The sequence below is a fragment of the Oncorhynchus kisutch genome, linkage group LG10 (assembly GCF_002021735.2).
Source record: "Oncorhynchus kisutch isolate 150728-3 linkage group LG10, Okis_V2, whole genome shotgun sequence".
NCBI lineage: Eukaryota > Metazoa > Chordata > Actinopteri > Salmoniformes > Salmonidae > Oncorhynchus > Oncorhynchus kisutch.
Window position 1 is genome coordinate 59,101,377 of NC_034183.2, and position 25,209 is coordinate 59,126,585.

The 25,209-nt window shown below is 43.1% G+C and overlaps 3 protein-coding genes and 1 non-coding gene across 5 annotated transcripts in view; 1 reads left to right on the plus strand and 3 right to left on the minus strand.

The window, feature by feature from the left end:
* The window catches only part of LOC109897350 (heat-stable enterotoxin receptor-like), a 17,281-nt gene extending 4,250 nt beyond the window's left edge, over nt 1-13,031 (plus strand). Inside the window, exons 10-27 of one of the 2 annotated variants that reach the window (XM_031834286.1) lie at nt 1-81; nt 3,219-3,300; nt 3,685-3,787; nt 4,005-4,067; nt 5,124-5,195; nt 5,605-5,709; nt 5,967-6,053; nt 6,365-6,497; nt 6,630-6,767; nt 8,606-8,694; nt 8,784-8,875; nt 9,617-9,775; nt 10,696-10,888; nt 11,267-11,441; nt 11,616-11,714; nt 11,863-11,957; nt 12,048-12,124; nt 12,224-13,031. The exon at nt 1-81 is cut by the window's left edge and continues 37 nt beyond it. In XM_031834286.1, coding sequence (XP_031690146.1) covers nt 1-81; nt 3,219-3,300; nt 3,685-3,787; nt 4,005-4,067; nt 5,124-5,195; nt 5,605-5,709; nt 5,967-6,053; nt 6,365-6,497; nt 6,630-6,767; nt 8,606-8,694; nt 8,784-8,875; nt 9,617-9,775; nt 10,696-10,888; nt 11,267-11,441; nt 11,616-11,714; nt 11,863-11,957; nt 12,048-12,124; nt 12,224-12,428 — 2,048 coding nt within the window. In that variant the 3' untranslated portion in view covers nt 12,429-13,031. The remainder of the gene's footprint in view (nt 82-3,218; nt 3,301-3,684; nt 3,788-4,004; nt 4,068-5,123; nt 5,196-5,604; nt 5,710-5,966; nt 6,054-6,364; nt 6,498-6,629; nt 6,768-8,605; nt 8,695-8,783; nt 8,876-9,616; nt 9,776-10,695; nt 10,889-11,266; nt 11,442-11,615; nt 11,715-11,862; nt 11,958-12,047; nt 12,125-12,223) is intronic. The other variant, XM_031834285.1, reaches the window with a different exon arrangement.
* LOC116375875 (uncharacterized) lies at nt 12,908-15,522 on the minus strand. The gene is made up of 3 exons (XM_031834287.1): nt 15,186-15,522; nt 14,658-14,822; nt 12,908-13,996 (listed from the first exon to the last, which is right to left on the minus strand). The coding sequence occupies exons 1-3, from the start codon at nt 15,271-15,273 to the stop codon at nt 13,689-13,691; spliced, it is 561 nt and encodes a 186-aa protein (XP_031690147.1). The 5' UTR covers nt 15,274-15,522; the 3' UTR covers nt 12,908-13,688.
* A 95-nt stretch (nt 15,523-15,617) lies between these two features.
* On the minus strand, nt 15,618-19,713 carry plbd1a (phospholipase B domain containing 1a). Its single transcript, XM_020493606.2, has 11 exons — nt 19,462-19,713; nt 18,758-18,980; nt 18,592-18,675; nt 18,330-18,471; nt 18,087-18,227; nt 17,767-17,911; nt 17,332-17,532; nt 17,080-17,220; nt 16,783-16,968; nt 16,548-16,654; nt 15,618-16,466 (listed from the first exon to the last, which is right to left on the minus strand). Exons 1-11 carry the CDS (start codon nt 19,520-19,522, stop codon nt 16,290-16,292), a joined length of 1,608 nt encoding a protein of 535 aa, XP_020349195.1. The 5' UTR covers nt 19,523-19,713; the 3' UTR covers nt 15,618-16,289.
* A 1,814-nt stretch (nt 19,714-21,527) lies between these two features.
* Nucleotides 21,528-21,600, minus strand: trnar-ccu (transfer RNA arginine (anticodon CCU)). The gene has a single exon. It is a non-coding gene; the product is annotated as a tRNA-Arg (tRNA).
* Nucleotides 21,601-25,209: the final 3,609 nt, after the last annotated feature.

A 25,209-nucleotide genomic window follows, 5' to 3' on the forward strand; every position in this document is an offset into this window, starting at 1 on the left:
AGACCAGAGTGGAGGACAACACCCCCTCACTGCCCTGGCCCGGGTCCCAACTGCCAGATGACAAGCCAATCAACCCTAACGGTAATGGCATACAGTGTATTTGGAAATGATTCAGACCCCTTGACTTTTTTCACATTTTGTTATGTTACAGCCTTATTCTAAAATTAATTTAAAATAAAAATCCTAATCAATCTACACACAGTACTAGATAGTGACAAAGCAAAGTTTTTAGAATTTTTAGCAAATTTATAAAACTAAATAAACAGAAATACCTTATTTACATAAGTATTCAGACCCTTTGCTATGAGATTCTAAATTGAGCTCAGGTGCATCCTATTTGCCATGATCATCCTTGAGATGTTCCTACAACTTGGTTGGAGTCCACCTGTGGTAAATTAAATTGATTGGACATGATTTGGAAAGGCACACACCTGTCTATATAAGGTTCCACAGTTGACAGTGCATGTCTTAGAAAAACCAAGCTATGAGGTCGAAGGAATTGTCCGTAGAGCTCCGAGACAGGATTGTGTCGATGCACAGATCTGGGGAAGGGTACCAAAAAATGCCTGCAGCATTGAATGTCCCCAAGAACACAGTGGCCTACATCATTCTTAAATTAAAGACGTTTCGAACTACCAAGACTCTTCCTAGAGCTGGCCGAGGTTATCAGGAACCTGATGATCACTCTGACAGAGCTCCAGAGTTCCTCTGTGGAGATGGGAGAACCTTCCAGAAGGACAACCATCTCTGCAGCACTCCACCAATCAGGCCTTTATGGTGGAGTGGCCAGACGGAAGCCACTCCTCAGTAAAAGGCACAAGACAGCCTGCTTGGAGTTTGCCAAAAGGCACCTAAAGACTCTCAGACCATGAGAAAAAGATTCTCTGGTCTCATGAAACCAAGATTGAACTATTTGGCCTGAATGCCAAGCATCATGTCTGGAGGAAACCTGGCAACATCCCTACGGTGAAGCATGGTGGTGGCAGCATCATGCTGTGGGGATATTTTTCAGCAGCAGGGACTGGGAGACTAGTTAGGATCGAGCGAAAGATGAACAGAGCAAAGCACAGAGAGATCCTTGATGAAAACCTGCTTCAGAGCGTCCATGACCTCAGACTGGGGTGAAAGTTCACCTTCCAACAGGACAACGACCCTAAACACACAGCCAAGACAATGCAGGAGTGGCTTTTTAATACATTTCCAAATCATTCTAAAAACCTGTTTTTGCTTTGTCATTATGGGGTATTGTATGTAGCTTGATGAGGAAAATGAAAACAATTTAATACATTTTAGAATAAGGCTGTAACGTAACAAAATCTGGAAAAAGTCAAGGGGTCTGAATACTTTCCTGAATGCACTGTATACGCTCTAGTAACAGGTCAGAAGCAGTTTCTACCCCATAGCGATAAGACTGCTGAACAGTTAATCAAATGGCTACCCGGACTATTTGCATTGACCCCATTATTTTATTTCAATTTTTGGCATTTAGCAGACACTCTTAACCAAAGCGACTTACAGCAGTGAGTGCATACATTTATTTCAATGTACACTCCCTGGACTCTAACCACACACTCACTGGACTCTAACCACACACTCACTGGACTCTAACCACACACTCCCTGGACTCTAACCACACACTCCCTGGACTCTAACCACACACTCCCTGGACTCTAACCACACACTCCCTGGACTCTAACCACACACTCCCTGGACTCTAACCACACACTCCCTGGACTCTAACCACACACTCCCTGGACTCTAACCACACACTCCCTGGACTCTAACCACACACTCACTGGACTCTAACCACACACTCACTGGACTCTAACCACACACTCTCTGGACTCTAACCACACACTCCCTGGACTCTAACCACACACTCCCTGGACTCTAACCACACACTCCCTGGACTCTAACCACACACTCCCTGGACTCTAACCACACACACACTGGACTCTAACCACACACTCACTGGACTCTAACCACACACTCACTGGACTCTAACCACACACTCACTGGACTCTAACCACACACGCACTAGACTCTAACCACACACTCCCTGGACTCTAACCACACACTCACTGGACTCTAACCACACACTCACTGGACTCTAATCACACACTCACTGGACTCTAACCACACACTCCCTGGACTCTAACCACACACTCACTAGACTCTAACCACACACTCACTGGACTCTAACCACACACTCACTGGACTCTAACCACACACTCACTGGACTCTAACCACACACTCACTGGACTCTAACCACACACTCACTAGACTCTAACCACACACTCCCTGGACTCTAACCACACACTCACTGGACTCTAACCACACACTCACTGGACTCTAACCACACACTCACTGGACTCTAACCACACACTCACTGGACTCTAACCACACACTCACTGGACTCTAACCACACACTCCCTGGACTCTAACCACACACTCACTAGACTCTAACCACACACTCACTGGACTCTAACCACACACTCACTAGACTCTAACCACACACTCACTGGACTCTAACCACACACTCCCTGGACTCTAACCACACACTCACTGGACTCTAACCACACACTCACACATACTACACTGACACTCCAACACACCCCCCCCACACACACACATGCATATTGACGACACACACACACACACACACACACACACACACACACACACACACACACACACACACACACACACACACACACACACACACACACACACACACACACACACACACACACACACACACACACACACACACACACACACCTTCACATTCATTCACACTCTTCACATACACTGCTGCTACTCTCTGTTTATTATCTATGCATCATCACTTTAGCCTAGTCTACATATTACCTCTATTACCCCTTCACATTTATTCGCTACCGTTACCCCTTGTACATAGCCTCTTTATAGTTTTTTTGTTGTGTTACTATTTTCTCCTTAGTTTATTTACTTTTTAAAAACTCTGCATTGTTGGTTAAGGGCTTGTAAGTAAGCATTTCATGGCAAGGTCTGCATCTGCTGTATTCGGCACATGTGACAAATACAATTTTATTTTATTTTATATATCAACACTAGTGCTACTAGTAACAGTACAAAGTTTATTCTAGTACACAAGCTCTTTTGAAGTTTCTGTTACGTCTTGGTACGAAGATGAGGTATTGGTGGGGGGAATACTTATTCTATGTTTGTGATTCCAGATCTGAAGACAGAGGATATCATTGTGATCGTCCTGAGTGCCAGTGTTGTGGTGGTGACTGCCATCGCTCTGATCTTCTACAGGTCAAATATGCACAACACCAACCTCTGTGTTCTCACTTCTGTCCAATCACATTGTTACCTGATGACAGGTCTCACTCACCTCTGTGTTTGTCCATGTATTATTATTATTATTAACATTATTATTATTATATTTATTATATTTACTGCTCAGTCACTTTAAACCTGATTACACAACTGTCACCAGAATCCCTTTCATTGATTGGTACTGATATTGACCTTGTATATAGTATATATTCCTGTGTGTATTTTTCTTTTATATTACTTAGTATTACTGCATTGTTGAGGAAGAGCTTGCAAGCATGTATTTCCCTGTACTCTTTACACTTGCTGTATCCTGTGCACGTCACAAAGAAACTCTGATTTGATTTGATTTATGGCCAATAGGCAGAACATGAAGGAACGTCAAAACCAAAAGAGGTGGTCCCACATCAGCCAAGACCTGATTGGTCCGCTGGATGGGAAAGAGTTAAGCCTGGTCTCACTGAAGGTGAGCTCCCTCACCTCCTCCTTGTCATGATGTTTTTGCCTGTAAGTTTCTATTTATAGTATGTCATCTCTCAAACTCCCATAATGCATGGCCAACACAAGCTGGTGTTACACTGATGTTGGTTGAAATTCTTTCATTTACATGCTGATACTCCCTGTGTTCTCTAATACCCAGGGATTTATTCCGAATTATTTATCCCCTTTTCTTTCTATATCAGATCGATGAAGACAACAGGAAGGACAGCTGTTACCAGATTCACAGGGCTCGCTATGACAAAAAGGTGCCATTACACTCTTTGGTCCATAAACTGACTTAAACACGTGGTGTGAGTTGTCATACCAGGGTCGTTCCGTGAAAAGATTTCCCTTTGTGTCCATTAGATATTTTTAGGACAAATTGTGCACCAATATAACATTTTAAAAGCCTGTTATATTAAGTGAATTGCCCTTTAATGTAGACCACATGGAGAATTCAATACATCAATAAAGACTTGCTAAAGTGCAAACAATCAGCATTGTGACATGTCCCTCTGTGCCCCCTCTCTGACCTCTAGGAAGATTATAACCCATTTAACCCCCATATTTCACCATCATTGTAAAGCCCTAGTTATTTTGTTGCTTTGACAAAGTCATTTCTGAAGGTTATTATTTATTTCATGTGATTAGTGGTTCATTTACGTTGGTCCCTCATTTTAAGGTCAAGCCTGTTACTTGAACTGAACTGTCGTTAGTATGGTATAACTATTCCTTTTTAAATATGTTTTTCAAAATGAACATCTTTGATTCAGAGGGGTTGGGTTAAATGCGGAAGAACATTTTCAGTTGAATGCATTCAGTTGTACAACTGACTAGATATCCCCTTTCCCTTTCCCTTAATAGTCAAATCATAGTGTAAAAGCAGATGAGCTGGTTCTAGACTTTGTGGCAATTTTCTGGTGTTTTGTGGTGGAAAACTGAGCAGGTCGAGCATAAAACGTCAACCCTGTTACCCATAGATAGACAGGCTAGAAATGTTTGAACAATTAAAAAAAAAGTGAAACTTGTTGCACACAACAAGCTTCCATTCCCCCTGTCACAAGGGGATTATGGCTGATTTAAGATGAAATCGTCAACCCTGTTACTTTGTTTGGCACTTAATAGGCACTTACTATAGTATATTTTTATTTAACCTCTTGAGATGGGGGGAAAGTGTTTTTCATGAAGTTGAATATGTGCTCTTTGTGACAGTTACACTTCTTGAAAGGTACTGAATTGGTGGAACGACCCACCAGTAACTACTCTCAAAGGCTGAAATGGGCATAACTTCTAATCTATTATTATGGATCTATTATTTTCAGCCCGTGATCCTGAAGGAGCTGCAACACACAGATGGCAACTTCAGTGAGATCCAGAGGATTGAGCTCAACACTGTAAGGTTCTTGCTAATTATGTTATTTCCTCTCCACCGCTATCGTGGTTCTCCTAACTTGCTGATTCAAACACTAGTCAAGTCAGCTATCCACTGATCTAGTGTCCATTTTGAGTGTCTATGTGGCCCGAGCTCAAGGTCAACCTCATATTTGCTTATCTTGATGTGGTGTGAACAACAGAGGTTTGCGGATTTGTGTGTGTGTGTGTTTTGTGGCTTTGTGGCCCTATGGAGGAATCTTTTATCTCCTTGTCAATCAGAGGAGATAGCCAATGGGACCTTATGTGAGCAACTAGGTGATAAAAGTAGAGTGTGTAAATGAGTGTGAGGAAGTCAAGACCAGCCATGAGAGGATGTCTTTCACTCTCTCTCTCTCTCTCTCTTTCTCTTTCTCTTTCTGCCTCTCTCAGCTCCTACGTATTGACTACTACAACCTGACCAAGTTCTATGGCACAGTGAAGTTTGAGTATGGCCTGTTTGGAGTGTTTGAATTCTGTGAGAGGGGATCCCTGAGGGTAAGAGGATTGGCAGAGAACATGACTTTATGGTGGGAATCAGTGGCCTACTTTCCACCCATATATCTTCATTGTGCAATGATAAGCAAATGACATTTACACACACACATGTTGATTACAGGACTCCTTTACAGACAGCGCCTGGGTCACAATCACAGTTACATTCACTCAGTTTTCAAATACCCTACCAGGCAGAAACAAAAAAACTCAAGCATAAACTGAACTGCAGTAAACTCTGTAATTCACTGTCTTTACAGTATGTCCTTAATGACACAATCTCCTATCCTGAAAAGACCTTCATGGACTTGGAATTCAAGATATCAGTCATGTATGACATAGCTAAGGTATGCTTATGTAGTTTGGTTGTACTATGTGTTTACTGTGGGTAAATGCACTGACATTGTAATATGGTGTAATCCAGTGCCCCCCCCCCCAACCTTTTTTGCTTACTGTACCACCAACTGAATTTTGCTCTGGCCGCGGTACCCCTTAAGTACCCCCTCATGTGCTTTTTACTAGTAACCCTATGGTCTCATGAGTCTTCTCAAGTACCCCTAGTTGTCCTAGTACCCCTAGTTGTCCTTGTACCCCTGGTTGGGAACCACTGGTGTTGCATGCTGTAGCTGTGTGGGGCTCACCCTGGTGGCGGTTTCAGGGCATGTCCTACCTCCACTCCAGCAACATTGAGGTCCATGGCCGACTGAAGTCCTCAAACTGTGTGGTGGACAACCGAATGGTGGTCAAAATCACAGACTTTGGCTGCAACACCATCCTCAACCCCTGCAAAGGTGAAGCCCTCTGCCCACTATTTCACTCACAAGTAAATGATTCAACCTGAAAGTATTATGCCATGAAGTTCGTAAAAACACAAGCCGGGGAGTGATTTGATATCCCATTCTGGTCCCTCTCCTTTCTGTCAGACTTGTGGACGGCTCCAGAACACCTCCGGAAGCAGGGGATCTCCCAGAAGGGCGACGTCTACAGCTTTGCCATCATCGCTCAGGAGATCATACTGAGGAAGAACCCCTTCTTCACCCAGGCCTGCTCCGACATCGCAGGTACAACGGTCTGGCGGCTAGAGTCAGAGAGTCATGCAGAACAGTTTTCAGCAATAGTAAAAGTTATCAGGTTTTTTATGTCTATGCACCACACACTGGTAATTTAACAGCGGCTCCTGCTGGCCATTACATGTACATACAACTTCTGCTCACTAGGGATCAATTACTATTATCAATTATGTTATCAATTACTATTCCAAATCAAATCAAATTTGTCACATACACATGGTTAGCAGATGTTAATGCGAGTGTAGCAAAATGCTTGTGCTTCTAGTTCCGACAATGCAGTAATAACCAACAAGTAATCTAACTAACAATTCCAAAACTACTGTCTTATACACAGTGTAAGGGGATAAAGAATATGTACATAAGGATATATGAATGAGTGATGGTACAGAGCAGCATAGGCAAGATACAGTAGATGGTATCGAGTACAGTATATACATATGAGATGAGTATGTAAACAAAGTGGCATAGTTAAAGTGGCTAGTGATACATGTATTACATAAGGATACAGTCGATGATATAGAGTACAGTATATACGTATGCATATGAGATGAATAATGTAGGGTAAGTAACATTATATAAGGTAGCATTGTTTAAAGTGGCTAGTGATATATTTACTTCATTTCCCATCAATTCCCATTATTAAAGTGGCTGGAGTTGAGTCAGTGTCAGTGTGTTGGCAGCAGCCACTCAATGTTAGTGGTGGCTGTTTAACAGTCTGATGGCCTTGAGATAGAAGCTGTTTTTCAGTCTCTCGGTCCCAGCTTTGATGCACCTGTACTGACCTCGCCTTCTGGATGATAGCGGGGTGAACAGGCAGTGGCTCGGGTGGTTGATGTCCTTGATGATCTTTATGGCCTTCCTGTAACATCGGGTGGTGTAGGTGTCCTGGAGGGCAGGTAGTTTGCCCCCGGTGATGCGTTGTGCAGACCTCACTACCCTCTGGAGAGCCTTACGGTTGAGGGCGGAGCAGTTGCCGTACCAGGCGGTGATACAGCCCACCAGGATGCTCTCGATTGTGCATCTGTATAAGTTTGTGAGTGCTTTTGGTGACAAGCCGAATTTCTTCAGCCTCCTGAGGTTGAAGAGGCGCTGCTGCGCCTTCTTCACGATGCTGTCTGTGTGAGTGGACCAATTCAGTTTGTCTGTGATGTGTATGCCGAGGAACTTAAAACTTGCTACCCTCTCCACTACTGTTCCATCGATGTGGATAGGGGGGTGTTCCCTCTGCTGTTTTCTGAAGTCCACAATCATCTCCTTAGTTTTGTTGACGTTGAGTGTGAGGTTATTTTCCTGACACCACACTCCGAGGGCCCTCACCTCCTCCCTGTAGGCCGTCTCGTCGTTGTTGGTAATCAAGCCTACCACTGTTGTGTCGTCTGCAAACTTGTTGATTGAGTTGGAGGCGTGCGTGGCCACGCAGTCGTGGGTGAACAGGGAGTACAGGAGAGGGCTCAGAACGCACCCTTGTGGGGCCCCAGTGTTGAGGATCAGCGGGGAGGAGATGTTGTTGCCTACCCTCACCACCTGGGGGCGGCCCGTCAGGAAGTCCAGTACCCAGTTGCACAGGGCGGGGTCGAGACCCAGGGTCTCGAGCTTGATGACGAGCTTGGAGGGTACTATGGTGTTGAATGCCGAGCTGTAGTCAATGAACAGCATTCTCACATAGGTATTCCTCTTGTCCAGATGGGTTAGGGCAGTGTGCAGTGTGGTTGAGATTGCATCGTCTGTGGACCTTCTAGGGATTATGCAAAAGGAGAGTGAAATTCGTATTATTTTACTGTAAATGAGGACATGGCTGTCAACTGAATTCCCCTTTCCTTCCTCCCCAGAGAAGCTGTACATGGTGCAGTACCCAAGTCAAACTGGCTTCTTCAGGCCAGATCTGAACTTTGAGACAGCAGCAGAAAACGAGGCAGAGGTACAAGGCCCCTCATAGCATTCCTCACGTACGCATGCATATCTGTGTTAGTTTGTATGTATGGTTGTCATTGTACTTGTCTCCTGCAGCTTTACATGCTGATAAAGAACTGCTGGGAAGAGGACCCAGAGAGGAGGCCAGACTTCAAGAAGATAGAGGGATCTCTGGGTAAGATATTCAGGTAAGCCCAGTGCTTTATGAGAGTGTGAGTGTGTGTTCATGATGTGTGAGTTTGTGTGTGTGTGTACATAATGCCTGATATTCCATATCTACACTGAGTGTACAAAACACAATCCTAATATTGAGTTGCATCCCACATGGACTCTACAAGGTGTCAAAGTGTTCCACAGTTGTGTCAAGTTGGCTGGATGTCCTTTGGGTGGTGGACCATTCTTGATATACATAGAAAACTGCTGACTGTAAAAAACCCAGCAGCGTTGCAGTTCTTGACACAAACCGGTGCACCATGCACCTATTACCATACCCCATTCAAAACACTTGTCATCCTCTGAAAGGAAGACATACACAATCCCTGTCTCAGTTGCCCCCTTCATCTACACTGACTGAAGTCGATTTAACAAGTGACATCAATAAGGGATCATAGCTCTCACCTGGATTCACCTGGTCAGGCTATGTCATGGAAAAGGCAGGTGTTGTTAATGTTTTGTACACTCAGTACATTTAGTCAATCAAAACCCTTTTTACAAACCAAAAGCCATGGCATGTAAAATAGCTGATTTGTGTTTAACATACAGACGTCTTAGAAATGTAGAGTTCTATCAATGCGTTATTCATGCAAAAGTTGGGAGTGATAGACAATCTCCAATTTGGATTTTTCTCTTGTTAAAGATTTTCTGAGCTATTGGGCTTTTATCATTATAGACATTTGCTCATTTTTGTTCCATGTTCCACAATCATTCAGCAACCTGCACAACCAGGCTAATGAGAGCTACATGGACAACCTGATCCGTCGGCTGCAGATGTACTCCAAGAACCTGGAGCACCTAGTGGAGGAGAGAACCTCTCTGTACAAGGCTGAGAGGGACAGGGCTGACAGGCTCAACTTCCTGCTCCTGCCAGCGTATGTCATGCATCCCAGCTCAACCTTAACCCTAACTCTAACACTAGCTTCATGTCCACATCCTGGCTCAACTCTAACCCTATCTATCATCCTAACCTTAACCCTAACCTGAGCTTTATGTCCACATCCTGGTTCAACCCTAACCCTATCTATCATCCTAACCTTAACCTGAGCTTCATGTCCACATCCTGGCTCAACTCTAACCCTATCTATTATCCTAACCTTAACCCTAACCTGAGCTTCATGTCCACATCCTGGCTCAACTCTAACCCTAGCTATCATCCTAACCTTAACCCTAACCTGAGCTTTATGTCCACATCCTGGCTCAACTCTAACCCTAGCTATCATCCTAACCTTAACCCTAACCTGAGATTCATGTCCACATCCTGGCTCAACTCTAACCCTATCTATCTATCATCCTAACCTTAACCCTAACCTGAGCTTTATGTCCACATCCTGGCTCAAGCCTAACCCTATCTATCATCCTAACCTTAACCCTAACCTGAGCTTTATGTCCACATCCTGGCTCAACCCTAACCCTATCTATCATCCTAACCTTAACCCTAACCTGAGCTTCATGTCCACATCCTGGCTCAACTCTAACCCTATCTATCATCCTAACCTTAACCCTAACCTGAGCTTCATGTCCACATCCTGGCTCAACTCTAACCCTATCTATCTATCATCCTAACCTTAACCCTAACCTGAGCTTTATGTCCACATCCTGGCTCAAGCCTAACCCTATCTATCATCCTAACCTTAACCCTAACCTGAGCTTTATGTCCACATCCTGGCTCAAGCCTAACAACCCTAATCCTCTTAACCCTAACACACCTGCCAGCCTATTTAGCTTTTGGAAGCCAACAGAACGATAAGGAGTCGCTCAGCCTAACCTCCCGTCCCCCTGCTTCCTTCCTCAGCCCAGTGGTGCGTTCCCTGAAGGAGACGGGCAGTGTGGAGCCAGAGCTGTTTGATGAGGTGACGGTCTACTTCAGCGACATCGTGGGCTTCACCACCCTGTGCCAGTACAGCACGCCCATGGAGGTGGTGGACATGCTCAACGACATCTACAAGAACTTTGACAGGATCCTGGACCACCATGATGTATACAAGGTAGTTGGGAATGAGGCTTGACATGTTCATATACAGTGCCTTGTAAAAGTATTCACCCCCTTGACGTTTTTCCTATTTTGTTGCATTACAACCTGTAATTGAAATAGATTTTTATTTGGATTTCATGTAATGGACATGCACAAATTAGTCCAAATTGGTGAAGAGAAATGAAAAAATTAAATTAAATTCGCAAGCCACTGTACTAAAGAAGAATCTACGGTACTGTTGTTACTGTAGTATTATGGAATTGAAAGCATTCATACCATTTGAGATGGAATAGTTGAGTGGGGACAACAGTTTTCATATGAAATATGAATGTTATTATTGTATTCAGATGACATTTCAGAGGGATATTGTCTCTTCTTCTCTCTCTGCCAGGTGGAGACGATCGGTGATGCGTACATGGTGGCGTCAGGGTTGCCGCGGCGCAATGGCAACCGGCACGCAGTGGACATCGCCCACATGGCCCTGGACATCCTAGCTTTCGTAGGGACCTTCCAGCTCCAACACCTACCGGGCATACCCCTGTGGATCCGCATCGGGGTGCACTCAGGTACCCCATCTCAGCACAATATAACTGGCCCATACAGTAGTTTGTATAGATCTTAACTTTTCTCACAATTTAGTTTTATTTTAAGTTCATAACATTGGGCCAATACAGTCCTGTTAGCAACACTTTCACTGCCTGCTGTGTGTTTAGCTGTCACTGTGTCTGGTGTATTTACAGGGCCGTGTGCGGCGGGTGTGGTGGGGAACAAGATGCCACGTTACTGTCTGTTTGGAGACACGGTCAACACTGCCTCACGCATGGAGTCCACAGGCCTGCGTAAGAGACAGCACACACAGACAACGACACATCAAACATAACCACTGGGATGAACACTTACATACATTCTCCTCAGCTATCACAAGCATAGCTCCATTCTAGCAGCATATATTCACCATAGTTCACACCTCTCATGCTTCCTCTCCAGCACTAAGAATCCATGTCAGCCAGTCCACCATAAACATCCTCCAACGGACAGACTGCAAGTTTGAGTATGAGCAGAGAGGAGAGACCTTTCTGAAGGTAAGCTGGGTTCATAAAGCTATGCGATGGTTTTGTGAGTATAGAGTTCAGATTATGCCAACAATTTGTATGTTTGTGTATGTATTATAGGGTAAAGGCAATGAGATGACATACTGGTTAACAGGGGTGACAGGGACAGAATACAACCTGTCAATGCCCCCGACAGCGTGAGTAGAAACCACCCATTCTGAACTTATACAGTATCTATCACCCATATCCAGCATTATGTATGTCAAATAATCCAAACCTCTTGTCCCTGGTCCCAGGGAGAACTTCCAGAGGCTACAGCAGGATCTGTCTGAGATGATTGTGTCCAGCCTGGAGAACAGAGGGCCGGGGACTAACGGCATGGAGAAGAGGAAGACCCTCTCCACCAGAGTCAGGAGGAGGGAGACCAATGGGAGCCAAGAGGACGGCCTGCCAGAGTACCTACACCTGGCCATCACAGACATTCCCAGCACCTACCTGTAGCCACCCAGGACCAGACTGCCTCCTGTGGGGATACAGCGCTACTACAAGCTGTCAAACAGTGACAGTGGAGTCAAGTAGTCTTATATTCACCTGATACAATAACTACAGTAATGCCTTATACATAGGAAACCTGACTGTTTTCCAATGAATTTCTGGGTAAAAGACATGGTTTCGTGGTTTGAGATAAAGGTTATTTTGGGTCACATGAGCAAAATGTGTGGAGACTTTCCATAAATAGTCTGTAATGGAGATGCTTTAGGAAAACCTGAACCAGTAAACCAAGGAACAGGATGGTACTCTATTTTAAGAAGCCCCCGAAGAAAAGACAAATATGAGTATTTCTGCATTCTCTCAGCGATCAACAAAGAACAATTGTTCAAAACAATACCACTGATTATCACCGAAGCCTAATAATAATACTAAAGCTTAATATTACCATCAATAACGTGATGATTACATCTTATAAATGACCATTTTTCTCGAGGGTTTCCAGCCTTTATTAAAGTGTGTCCACTGAATTGAAACCAAATGACTTTCTGTCAAAAGATCAGTATACTTTTGTTGAACCAAAAACCTTGCCTCTACATCTCTGAGGTCAGAGAACCTCTTTCTTATCGAAATGTACTGTATTGTATATGAGTCGGAGTAAAACTTCGACATAATAAGTTTGTGTTTTGTTGATTGTGATGTGTCAAATATATCCCCAGGTTAAATAGCAGTTGTCACCTTTACTTCTACATGATCTAAAAGTGAATTATAAAGTGAATGTAAATGTTATTCCAAATTTTTGCTCGTTTTAGAGTAATATTTACAACTGGTTTTACATTGACACATATTGACAAATTGCATCATTTCACTGCATTTGATTAATTACATGTTGTTTTTCCACATCATACACAAATGTACAGCACGACATATAGCCATATAATTGGCCAGATAATACCTTCATTCTAAAACTACCAGCAAAATCTACACAGAATAAGAGTTCAAATAGAAATATCCTATAACAGCCATGTTCTTATTGGAGTTAACCCAATCTACTCAGATTTGTCTTATTGTCTTTGACAATATTTAAGTATAGAAACACAAGTACATAGTTATCTCCCATAGTATTCTCTCACAGGTTTGTCTTTACTCCTACACCATCACAAATGTAAACACGTGCATCTAAATGATTATACTGTACCAACAATACTGCAAAGAATAAGTCCGTTTGCTTAACAATGGCCATGTGGTTTTATATGTCAAAATGATGTCCTCTCAGTCGGAGCATTGCACAGTCTTGGTGGTCACCAAAGCAGCATCCCCCAGCTCAGTGGCAGGAAGTGGGACCCAATGCTCCCTCAGACCATTGCACATGAACATGCCGCCTACCTCCCCAAGAGAGCCACACACAGAGGCCCCGCTGTAGGTGGATACCTCCTGCCTGAAGCATGTTTGGGGCCCACCATTCAGCTGAGGACAGGATGGAGGGGCCTCCTCCTCTCTCTGTACCACGGCTGATGTACAGTCTCCCTCCACAGGTGGCAGGGCTTTAGCTGGAGGGTTAAGTCCTGCCTCTGGTTCACCTGGAGCAGAAACAAGCATTACCCAGCATTATTCTTCCTAAAGAGAAATCTACATCAACATGATAAAGAAGACCTATACTTCTAATCATAGAATAATTGGCAGCAATTGGATAGAGTTAAGAAGAATGTTCTCTCGGAAAAGCAAAATTAAGAAATATATACAACAATGCCGGCCCTCTACCCATCACTCAATTCCAAACATTGTTAAGTTAAATGGTTGTTCTATGTCTTCTATCCAGCTCAACACAGAGCGAACTGTGAGCAGGAGGGATGTAAATTGGGGCTGGTATTCAGGGCATGTATCCCTGTATGTAATGGAGCTAACCTAGTAATCTCATTACCATTCAGTGGTGTATTCACATGTAGTAAGTAGCAACTGTTGCCATTTGGGTGTTTATTTGTGTGTGTGTGTGTAAGTATGAGGTCATTGGGTGTGAAGAATACTTTTTTGGTCCTCAAAAACCAACGGATGCATGCTAAGAGTAAAATAGACAGTAGGGCAGTCCCCAGAGAGCCTATCAGAGGGGAACAGAAACTAGAGGAGCCTCGTGCTTAATTTGTCTTCAACCCCACTTCACTCAAATGGAAGCACTGAACAAAACACTTGCTGAGAAACAGATAAAAATACACATTGTCCATTAACCTCAATGGCATTCCTTACCTGCAGTGTGATTGCGCCTTGCCTGCATTTTGTATATGATGAACCATAGAAACATTGCCAGGATGGAGCCGTTCACTATGACGACCATTGATATCCAGACAGCTGGACTCACTGCCGGGTCGTACTGGGGAGGAACGTCACTACTCCATTTTACAGGTGGGGATTCTGGTGGAAAAGGATGGCAAAGTCCCCATAATACTGTTTCAATGACTATGCTGTATACATCGCTAAGCCAATGGGTATGGGGCTCCATATCAATGCCATACTATAGAGAAGCCAGTGAAATAAATATTTTTCCTTTTGCAGACAATAAGTGAGGACAACCAAGATTAGGGCTCTATTCAATCTGTATCGCTGTAGAAATGTAAAGGTCATTTCCTATTGAGCAGACATCTGCAGTGTTTACCGTGAATGCAGTCTGTGCTAACGTGGGAACATTGTCTTTAAATTCTAGTCACGCTGTAATGTTGAATTTCCCCGATATGGATTGAATAGAGCCCTTAGACAAACCAGAGCAGTGAAACTCACCTGTTGCTGGATTTGGCCTTATCAAGGGGATACAGGTGATGAGCAGTTTGTCCCACCTTGTGCCCGGATCACAGGTCTTCTTTGCCATGTTGATGTCTGGTCATGTAATTAATGCCCACACTAGAGAACCTGCTGCCTCACTCTGTCCTCATGGAGCTGTGTGTGTGTGGGTGTGTGTGAGAGCCAGAGAATAACATACAGTGAAACCATTTGGACCAGACATAGAGAAAGAGACGAGGGGGAAAGAAAGGCCAACGGAGGGGAGGAGTCTCTCAACAGACGTTTCAGTTCTTCCTTTTGTAGGAAAGGATGAATCACCAATGTGTCCCAAGAGAGAGAGAGAGATCAAACTTTAACCAGAAAAAGTCATATTTGACTGGAGAAGAAGTGTTCAGCTGAGGGTGCACATAAAAGTGAATAAAGATATGAAAGTTATGGGCACTGTTCAAATTTATTAACAATGATCATAGAAAATACATTTCTGAAGTGCAGCTTTCCAAGACATCAAACAAGTACAAAGTTGAAAGATATTCTTCCATGTATAAAAACAGAAACACCCACCGTAGCAGAGCAGGCCTTGCAACAAACATGAGATCAAGAGCCCTGAGAATAGCATTGATATTATCATATAGTGAATTCAACATATGACAACATGATTGTAATTAGTTTCAAGGTCAGGATTTGATTATAATACAAAGGGTACTGAATTTCAATCTAGGTTTAGGTCATTGACCTGAATTTAAAAACATAGTATTTGGCACCGAACAAACCAGGCGTCAATCATTTTCTAAATTGATTCAGCATCTTTCAAAATATGTATAAATGACGGCAGTACAGCAGCAACTCTTAGTCAATGTCACAAGACATAGGTCAACTGAGTGCATGAAGAAAAAAGTAGGTAGGCTACTGACAAAACACACATAAAGTAAGAATTCCTTGAAGTTTGATCATTATTGCAGCATTTCTCCCCGAGGCTGATTTACTATATTGGACTGTAAATAAAGATGATAGACTTGAATACTATCTGCATTAACCTCCCTCCAGCATTACCCTAACCCCATAGGCAACTCTTCCAACCTTTTCCCTCCTCCCCTATGGAACCTCTCAGGGCATGAAGAGTGCAGGCTGCATGCTGATGAAGGGGAAGTCGTAGTGGTCTGGCAGACCCTGGTGAGCCGTGCTATTGAAGTCCTCCCAGGAGAAGGGAGGGAGGTCACCCTGCGTCGTGGGACCGTTCACCGCCTCCGCTCTGAACTCTTGCGCCATGTAGAAATCAGTCACCTACAGAGAGAGACAGATGTTTATTATATGATCTTAAAAGATTTAAAGATCAAACTGAATGAACGCGAGTAAAAGTTCTGCCTTGGTGTCATAGCATCCTCCTGGGCTGGGGTCTTTCTCCCTCAGGTCATTACGGCAACAGATGGACTTGCATGGGTCACCCTTGGAGTAGGGGTCATTTTTGTAGTCTGAAAAGAGAAAGGAACACAGTTAACAGCTACTCAAAACGAGAGCTGAGAGAATGTCGGGAGTAAATTAACTATAGGAACTAACTAAAAGCTAACCAGAGTCAAAAGAAAATGGAACGTAGGCACACCGTTGTATCTCATGATGTGTTTGAGGGAGTCTAGGTCCTTAACCTCAGCCTGGTCCCGACGAAATATCTTGGCCCGGGGGCAGAGGTCATAGGAGAAGTCATCCCCGTACTCCTCCCACATCTTCCCATAGCCACTCAGGGTGTAGATCTTTGGGTGGAAAGGCACGTTATACGAGGGCCAGTAACCTGGGAAAGGAAGATCTTGCTCAATTACTATCTCCTCCAGGGATTTTTATCTCTGCTAAGTTTATGCTTAAGATGTGCATCTATTGGCAGTACTATATCCGTGTTCCTCACCCCTGCGCAGGGCCTGAGTTTGGTCAGAGAACTCTACCAGGCCAGGAATCTGCTCCACTACTGTCAGAGCCCCATCCTCTATACTATGGCCCAGGGTCACTTTTCTCATGTCCACTATCATGTACTGGTTGTTATAGGTGCCTAGAGAATGAGGGAGAGAAGAAATGTGTGAAAAAAATGCATTCTGTATTGCATACCATTATCAGAGGGATAAACCAGGACAAGATTTCATGTGTCATCCACCTCCCTCACCAGAGTTGTATCTGGAGAAGGTATTGGCCCACTGCTCCCCAGTGTGTGACAGGGAGTGGGCCAGACGCACCCTCTGCCAGGCCAGCAGGCTGTGGGGCGTGACCTGGGAGAAGAGGGACGTGTTGAACACGTTGTTGGTGGTCTGGGTCATCATCAGACCACTGCCCAGGAGGTAGAAGTCATCCAAAGACACCAGGAAGCCTGTGTAGAGAGTGTTCTCACAGTATCTGTTTCTGTACTGATGAATTCTGAAGCGCGTTAACAACATTGACAGTTTTCATGAATCAAAAATATACACATTTATATGAAAATGTAGAGGGGCTACACCTAGCACTTCCAAAATATTGAAGTATATCTTCAGCCACGAGTAGTGTTTATACTGTCACAGCGGCCATTATACGGTGCTGTACCTACCTGGGTAGCTGCTGTACCTACCTGGGTAGCTGCTGAAGGACAGCTTGCCCGTGGCAGTGTGGGGCTCACTGAGGTGGAAGTCCCAGTGCTTGTAGATGCGCATGGTGGCAGCGTATGTATACCAGCTTGAGTGGGAAAACAGCAGGTTCTCAAACCCAGGGAGCATCTAGAAGGGGGAGAGAGAGACTGGTTTTGAGTGCAATAGAAACATTGATTGTACTAAATACCATATTGAGTTCTACACAAGACTGATGTAAGTCAATAACAGATCCACACTATTTGATATCTAATGATCTGTCCAGAATAAATCTCTCAATAGCAAGAGCAGAATAACCTCTAACCTTAATGAGGGCAGAGCAGTGGCCCATTCCGGGTAATTTGAAATGTCCGAGAGGAGGCTCAGTGCCAGGGACCAGGGCTGGAATCAGGTCCAGCAGATCTCCCACCGCATTCAGGAACTGGACAGCAAATAGGGACAAAGGCTAAAGTGGGGGAGACACCAGTCAGAAAGAGGTTAGAGATCACATTGTGCCACTGAATGAAGATCCATGAATCTATTGATCCATTTCTAGATATCAGCTCACCTCTTTGCCTTGTTTCTTGGCCCAGTGTGCGACCCCCGCCTGAAGTCCGTCCATCTGGGCAACTATGAAGCCAGTGTGGTGCCACAGAGGATCAGAGCTCCTGTTCAGTTTCACCTGCTCCCTGGTCCATGAGTCCTGCTTCCTGATAGAGCCATAGAGCAGAGCACATCTCAAAATCCTCAAAGGACAGGATGTGGATCTGACCTGGCTTTTCACTATGGTTATTGGATTTCATTCCTGAGGATAAAAAAAAACCACTCACACCATAAAGCGCTCCACTGGACCTAAAACTTTGGGGTCCTTGATCAGCTGGGGATACATGTTGGCGTAGTGACTAATCATTTGCCTGATGAAAAACAAAATAAGATTAAACATGACAATGTCGATCAGAAATTGAATTGACATGCAACAATGCCCAAGGCACTTACGGTGCAGTGAGGAAGCCCTCTAAGTATCCTGCAAGGAAGTAGGTGACCTCATCATGCTCAAGGGTCTCCCCATACCCTGCACGGATCTCCAGTACACTCCAGCCCGTTTGAGAGAGGCTGTCATTGAGGTATCCATATGCATCCCCCTCTTTTTCTATCACTCCTTCTTTCAGTTGTACAGTCTTATGTGTAGCATCCCAGTACACTGTGGCTGCTTTCATCTCTGTAAAGCAGGCAATTACACGTCAACTTTCAACAGAAATATTACAGAGTATTTTTTCCTATTGACATTATCAAATAAAAATGTATTGGTCGTGTACACAGATTTACTGATGTTATCGCATGTGCAGCAAAATGCTTATGTTTCTAGCTCCATTTGTGTAGTATAGCCAAAAAGTTACAAAAAAATATGAAACAAAAACACGATGTGAGCTTTGGAATTTCCTGGGTTTATCGTTGATTTAAATGGATTATGTTCTGCATTTAATATAAAAAATGGTCTCGACCACAGTACAACCCTGTACGTTTCACTGTTAGTTTCACTATCGGAGATGTCAGCCTATTTTGTCTAGCCCACATGTTATCTCTTTCTTCTATGTCAGTAAACCAATTGTGACCCATCACATTAATTTACTGTGTTTTGATTAGCGCATTCGCTGTGTGTACAGTTCACAAAATAACTTCGGCTACAATGTATCACCTACCATCAGCACTGGCGACAGTCGCAGCAACATAGAAAAAAAACAAAAGACACAGCCTCTTCATTTCTGTTCGAAGTAAATACAGATCCTAAATGCGTGATTTACAGATATGAATGTTACCTGAATAAATCACACTATTCACAAAATAAAAACAGTAGGGAACTGAAAGTCTGGTTCAAGTTTATAGTTTCCTTATTGGTGGAGCCGGTGGGGAATTTATCACAAACGTGTTTTGAACAACATTAGCATGAGAAACAATAGTGGAATCAGTTATTTGCCTTCAAAATAAAAGTTAGCTATTGAAACGGATTCAAACGGATCAAAATAGTGGAATCATACCACAATTGGATTAGATAGTCCTAAAAAAGTTTGGAATGTTGTTATATAAATTCATCAAAAGACAATTATTCGTTAATTTGACAAAAAAGTTCGTTGAAATTGCACTGCGTATGTATTTAAATTCAGAATTGCATTAGGGGCATACTTGTATGCACTGTACAGCAGTGGTGTAAAGTACTTAAGTAAAAATACTTTAAAGTACTACTTTAAGTAGTTTTTGGGGTATCTGTACTTTACTTCACTATTCATATTTTTTTACAACTTTACTTCATTCCTAAAGAAAATAATGTACTTTTTACTTGATACATTTTCCCTGACACCCAAAAGTACTAGTTACATTTTGAATGCTTAGCAGGACAGGAAAATGGTCCAATTCACACACTTATGAAGACAACACATGGTCATCTCTACTTTCTCTGATCTGGCAGACTCACTAAACACAAATGCATAATTTATAAATTATGTGTGTTGGAGTGTGCCCCTGGCTATCCGTACATTTTTTTAACAAGAAAATGGTGCTGTCTGCTTTGCATAATAGAAGGAATTTCAAATTATTTCTACTTTTACTTTTGATACATAAGTATATTTTAGCAATGATATTTACTTTTGATACTTAAGTATATTTAGAACCAAATACTTTTAGACTTTTACTCAAGTAGAATTTTACTGGGTGACGTTCACTTTTACTTGAGTAACTTTCTATTAAGGTATCTTTACATTTACTCAAGTATGACAATTGGGTACTTTTTCCACCACTTCTGTACAGCCTAACCTATGGATGGTGCACCCACGAAATGGGGTATTAGCCTACTCAGTGACACTTACAGAACACAACTATAGTTAAATAAAGGTTCAATAAAAACAACAAATATATATTTATTTTTTTGTTTGTTGAGTTAACACAAATATTAGCGTCTTAGCTCTTATTGCTGGACTTTGACTGTGGGAATTCACCACGCTATTCCGCCTACTGTGTATATTTTTGGTGCGTAAACTCTTCCCAGTTGTGTTCTGTGAGTTTCACTGAGTAGGCTGATACCCCATGTCTGGGTGCACAATCCATAGGTTAGGCTGTACAGTGCATAAACTGTATTTATGCCTTCAATGCAATTCTAAATTCAAATATATCCACAATTTATTTTTTTCTTCTTCAAATGAACAAAAAATTGTTTTGTTGAATTTCTATAACAACATTCCATCTGTGTGTAGATTTATCTAGTCCAATTGTGGCATGTTTTCAGTATTTTTATCCGTTTGCATCCGTTACAATGACGGACTTTTATTTCAAAGACGAACTTGCCGATTCCACTATTGTTGCTCTCGGGAATGTTGTTCATGACACACACGTGAATTTATCTCGATTGGTTACCCTCCGTCTTGGATTTCTCACCAGATGCAAGATCCCATTGTATCAGCCTACAAAGTGAAACAAGTATACTGTACGAAGTCATTACAATATATGTACATACGTTACCAAATACATCATCCAGAATACGATTAGTGATCGAATCATAACTTTATTATTGTGTTATTGACTGTACGTTTGTTTATGTGTAACTCTGTGTTGTTGTTTTTGTCGCACTGTTTTGCTTTATCTTGGCCAGGTCGTAGTTGTAAATCTTGGCCAGGTCGCAGTTGTTCTCAACTGGCCTACCTGGTTAAATAAAGGTGAAATAAATGTTAAAAAGAACTCCAATTAATGAAAAGGAAATTTGACGCAAAAAATAGTCCACCCCAGATGGGACTCGAACCCACAATCCCTGGCTTAGGAGGCCAGTGCCTTATCCATTAGGCCACTGGGGCGCATGCGAACCAACTGGCGGGGAGCTGTCGTTTTAAATTTGCATGACACGTGTTGCGAAATGTTTGTACTTCTAGCTCCAACAGTGCAGTAATATCTAACAACTAATATCTAACAAATTACATAACATATACCCAATACACACAAATCTAAGAAGGAATGAATTAAGACTATATACATATATGACCGAGCTATGTCAGAGCAGAATGGACTAAGATACAGTAGAACAGTATAGAATATAGTACATACATATAAGATGAGTAATGCAAGATATGTAAACATTATTAAGTGACTAAGATACCATAGAAGAATAGAAAACAGTATATACATATGAGATGAGTAATGCCAGACGTTATTAAGTGACTAAAATACTGTAGAATAGTATAGAATACAGTAATTATGAGATGAGTAATACCAGACATGTAAACATTATTAAAGTGACTAGTGTTCCATTCCTTAGTGGCCAGTGATTTCTAGTATATGCCTATAGGCATAAGCCTCTAGTGTGCTAGTGATGTAACAATCGGCTGGCCTTGATATAGGAGCTGTTTTTCAGTCTCTCGGCCCCAGCTTTGATGCACCTGTACTGACCTCGCCTTCTGGATGATAGCAGGGTGAACAGGCAGTGGCTCAGGTAGTTGATGTCCTTGATGCTCTTTTTGGCCTTCCTGTGACATCGGGTGCTGTAGGTGTCCTAGAGGGCGGGTATATTACCCCCGGTAATGCGTTGGGCAGACCGCACCACCCTCTGGAGAGCCTTGTGGTTGCGGACGGTGCAATTGCTGTACCAGGCGGTGATACAGCCCGACAGGATGCTTTCAATTGTGCATCTGTAAAAGTTTGTGAGGGTTTTAGGTGACAAGCCAGATTTCTTTCGCATCCTGGGGTTGAAGAGGCTCTGTTGTGCCGCCTTTACCACACTGTCTGTGCGGGCGGTCCATTTCAGTTTGTCAGTGATGTGTACACCAAGGAAATTGAAGCTTTCCACCTTCTCCACTACGGTCCCGTCGATGGAGACAGGGGGTGCACCCTCTGCTGTTTCCTGAAGTCCACGATCATCTCCTTTGTTTTGTTGACGTTGAGTGAGAGGTTGTTTTCCAGGCACCACACTCCCAGAGCCCTCATCTCTTCATCGTTGGTAATCAAACCTACTACTGTTGTGTTGTCTGCAAACTTGATGATTGAGTTCGAGGGGTGCTTGGCCACGCAGTCATGGGTGAACAGGGGGTACAGGAGGGGGCTGAGCACACACCCTTTGGGGCCCCAGTGTTGAGGATCAGCGGAGTGGAGGTGATGTTTCCTACCTTCACCACCTGGGGTGGCCCGTCAGGAAGTCCAGACCCAGAGCCTCGAGCTTAATGATGAGCTTGGAGGGTACTATGGTGTTGAATGCTGAGCTGTAGTCAATAAACAGCATTCTTACATAGGTATTCCCCTTGTCCAGATGGGATAAGGCAGTGTGCAGAGTGATGGTGATTGCATCAACTGTGGATCTATTGGGGCGGTAAGCAAATTGAAGTGGGTCTAGGGTGGCAGGTAAGGTAGAGGTGATATGATCATTGACTAGTCTCTCAAAGCAGTTCATGATGACAGAGGTGAATGCTACGGTGCGATAGTCATTTAGTTCAGTTACCTTTACCTTCTTGGGTACAGGTACAATGGTGGCCACCTTGAAGCATGTGGGGACAGCAGACTGGGATAGGGAGATTGAATATGCCCTTAAACACACCAGCCAGCTGGTCTGCACAAGCTCTGAGGATGCGGTTAGGGATGCCGTCTGGGCCGGCAGCCCTGCGAGGGTTAACACGTTTACAGTGACTTGCAAAAGTATCCATCCCCCTTGACGTTTTCCCTATTTTTTTGCATTACAACCTGTACTATTTTTATTTGAATTTCATGTAATCGACATACATAAAATAAAATAGTCCAAATTTTTTTTGCATATGTATTCACCCCCTTTGCTATGAAGCCCCTAAATAAGATCTGGTGCAACCAATTACCTTCAGAGGTCACAGAATTAGTTAAATAAAGTACACCTGTGTGCAATCTAAGTGTCACATGATCTGTCACATGATCTCAGTATATTTAGACCTGTTCTGAAAGGCTCCAGAGTCTGCAACACCACTTAACAAGGGGCACCACCAAGCAAGCGGCACCATGAAGAGCAAAGAGCTCTCCAAACAGGTCAGGGACAATGTTGTGAAGTACAGATCACCATTAAATCCATTATTAAAAAATGTAAAGAATATGGCACCACAACAAACCTGCAAAGAGAGGGATGCTCACCAAAACTCATGGACCAGGCAAGGAGTGCATTAATCAGAGAGGCAACAAAGAGACCAAAGATAACCCTGAAGGAGCTGCAATGCTCCACAGCGGAGATAAGAGCATCTGTCCATAGGACAAGTTTAAGCCGCACACTCCACAGAGCTGGGCTTTATGGAAGAGTGGCCAGAAAAAAAGCCATTGCTTAAATAAAAAAATATGCAACCATGTTTAGTGTTTGCCAAAAGGCATGTGGGAGACTCCAAACATATGGAAGGAGGTACTCTGGTCAGATTAGACTAAAATTTAGCTTTTTGGCCATCAAGGAAAACACTATGTCTGGCGCAAACCCAACACCTCTCATCACCCCTGAGAACAACATCGCCACAGTGAAGCATGGTGGTGGCAGCATCATGCTGTGGGGATGTCTTTCATCGGCAGGGACTGGGAAACTAGTCAGAATTTAAGTAATGATGGATGGCGCTAAATACAGGGAAATTCTTGTGAGAAACCTGTTTCAGTCTTCCAGAGATTTAAGACTGGGATGGAGGTTCACCTTCCAGCAGGACAATGACCATAAGCATACTGCTAAAGCAACATTTGAGTGGTTTAAGGAGAAACATTTAAATGTCTTGAATGACCGAGTCAAAGACCAGACGTCAATCCAATTGAGAATCTGTAGTATGACTTAAAGATAGCTGTACACCAGCAGAACCCATCCAACTTGAAGGAGCTGGAGCAGTTTTGCCTTGAAGAATGGGCTAAAATCCCAGTGGCTAGATGTGCCAAGCTTATTTATTTAAAATAAGCTTGGCAAAATTACCCCAAGAAACTTGCAGCTATAATTGCTGCAAAAGGTGTGTGTGGGGGGGGGGGGGGGTGTTGAATAGTTATGCATGCTCAAATGTTCTGTTTTTTTGTCTTGTTTGTTTCACAGTAAAAAATATTTTGCATCTTCAAAGTGGTAGGCGTGTTGCGTAAATCAAATGATACACCCCCCCCCCAAAAAAAAATCAAATTGAATTCGAGGTTGTAAGGCAACAAAGTAGGAAAAATGCCAAGGGGGTGAATACTTTCACAAGCCACTGCAAATGTTTTACTCACGTCGGCCACGGAGGAGAGCCCACAGTCCTTGGTAGCGGGCTGCGTCAGGGGCACTGTGATACCCTCAAAGCGTGCGAAGAAGGTTACATAAAAACATGTGATCTAAACAATCAAGTTATATTTTTGTATCTTAACACAAAGAATGGTTACCAAATATTTTTTTGCAGAAACAACTTTAATTTAATCTGAATAATTAATTAATCCTTCTTTTACCTACACAACATGTAACATAAAGACAAACA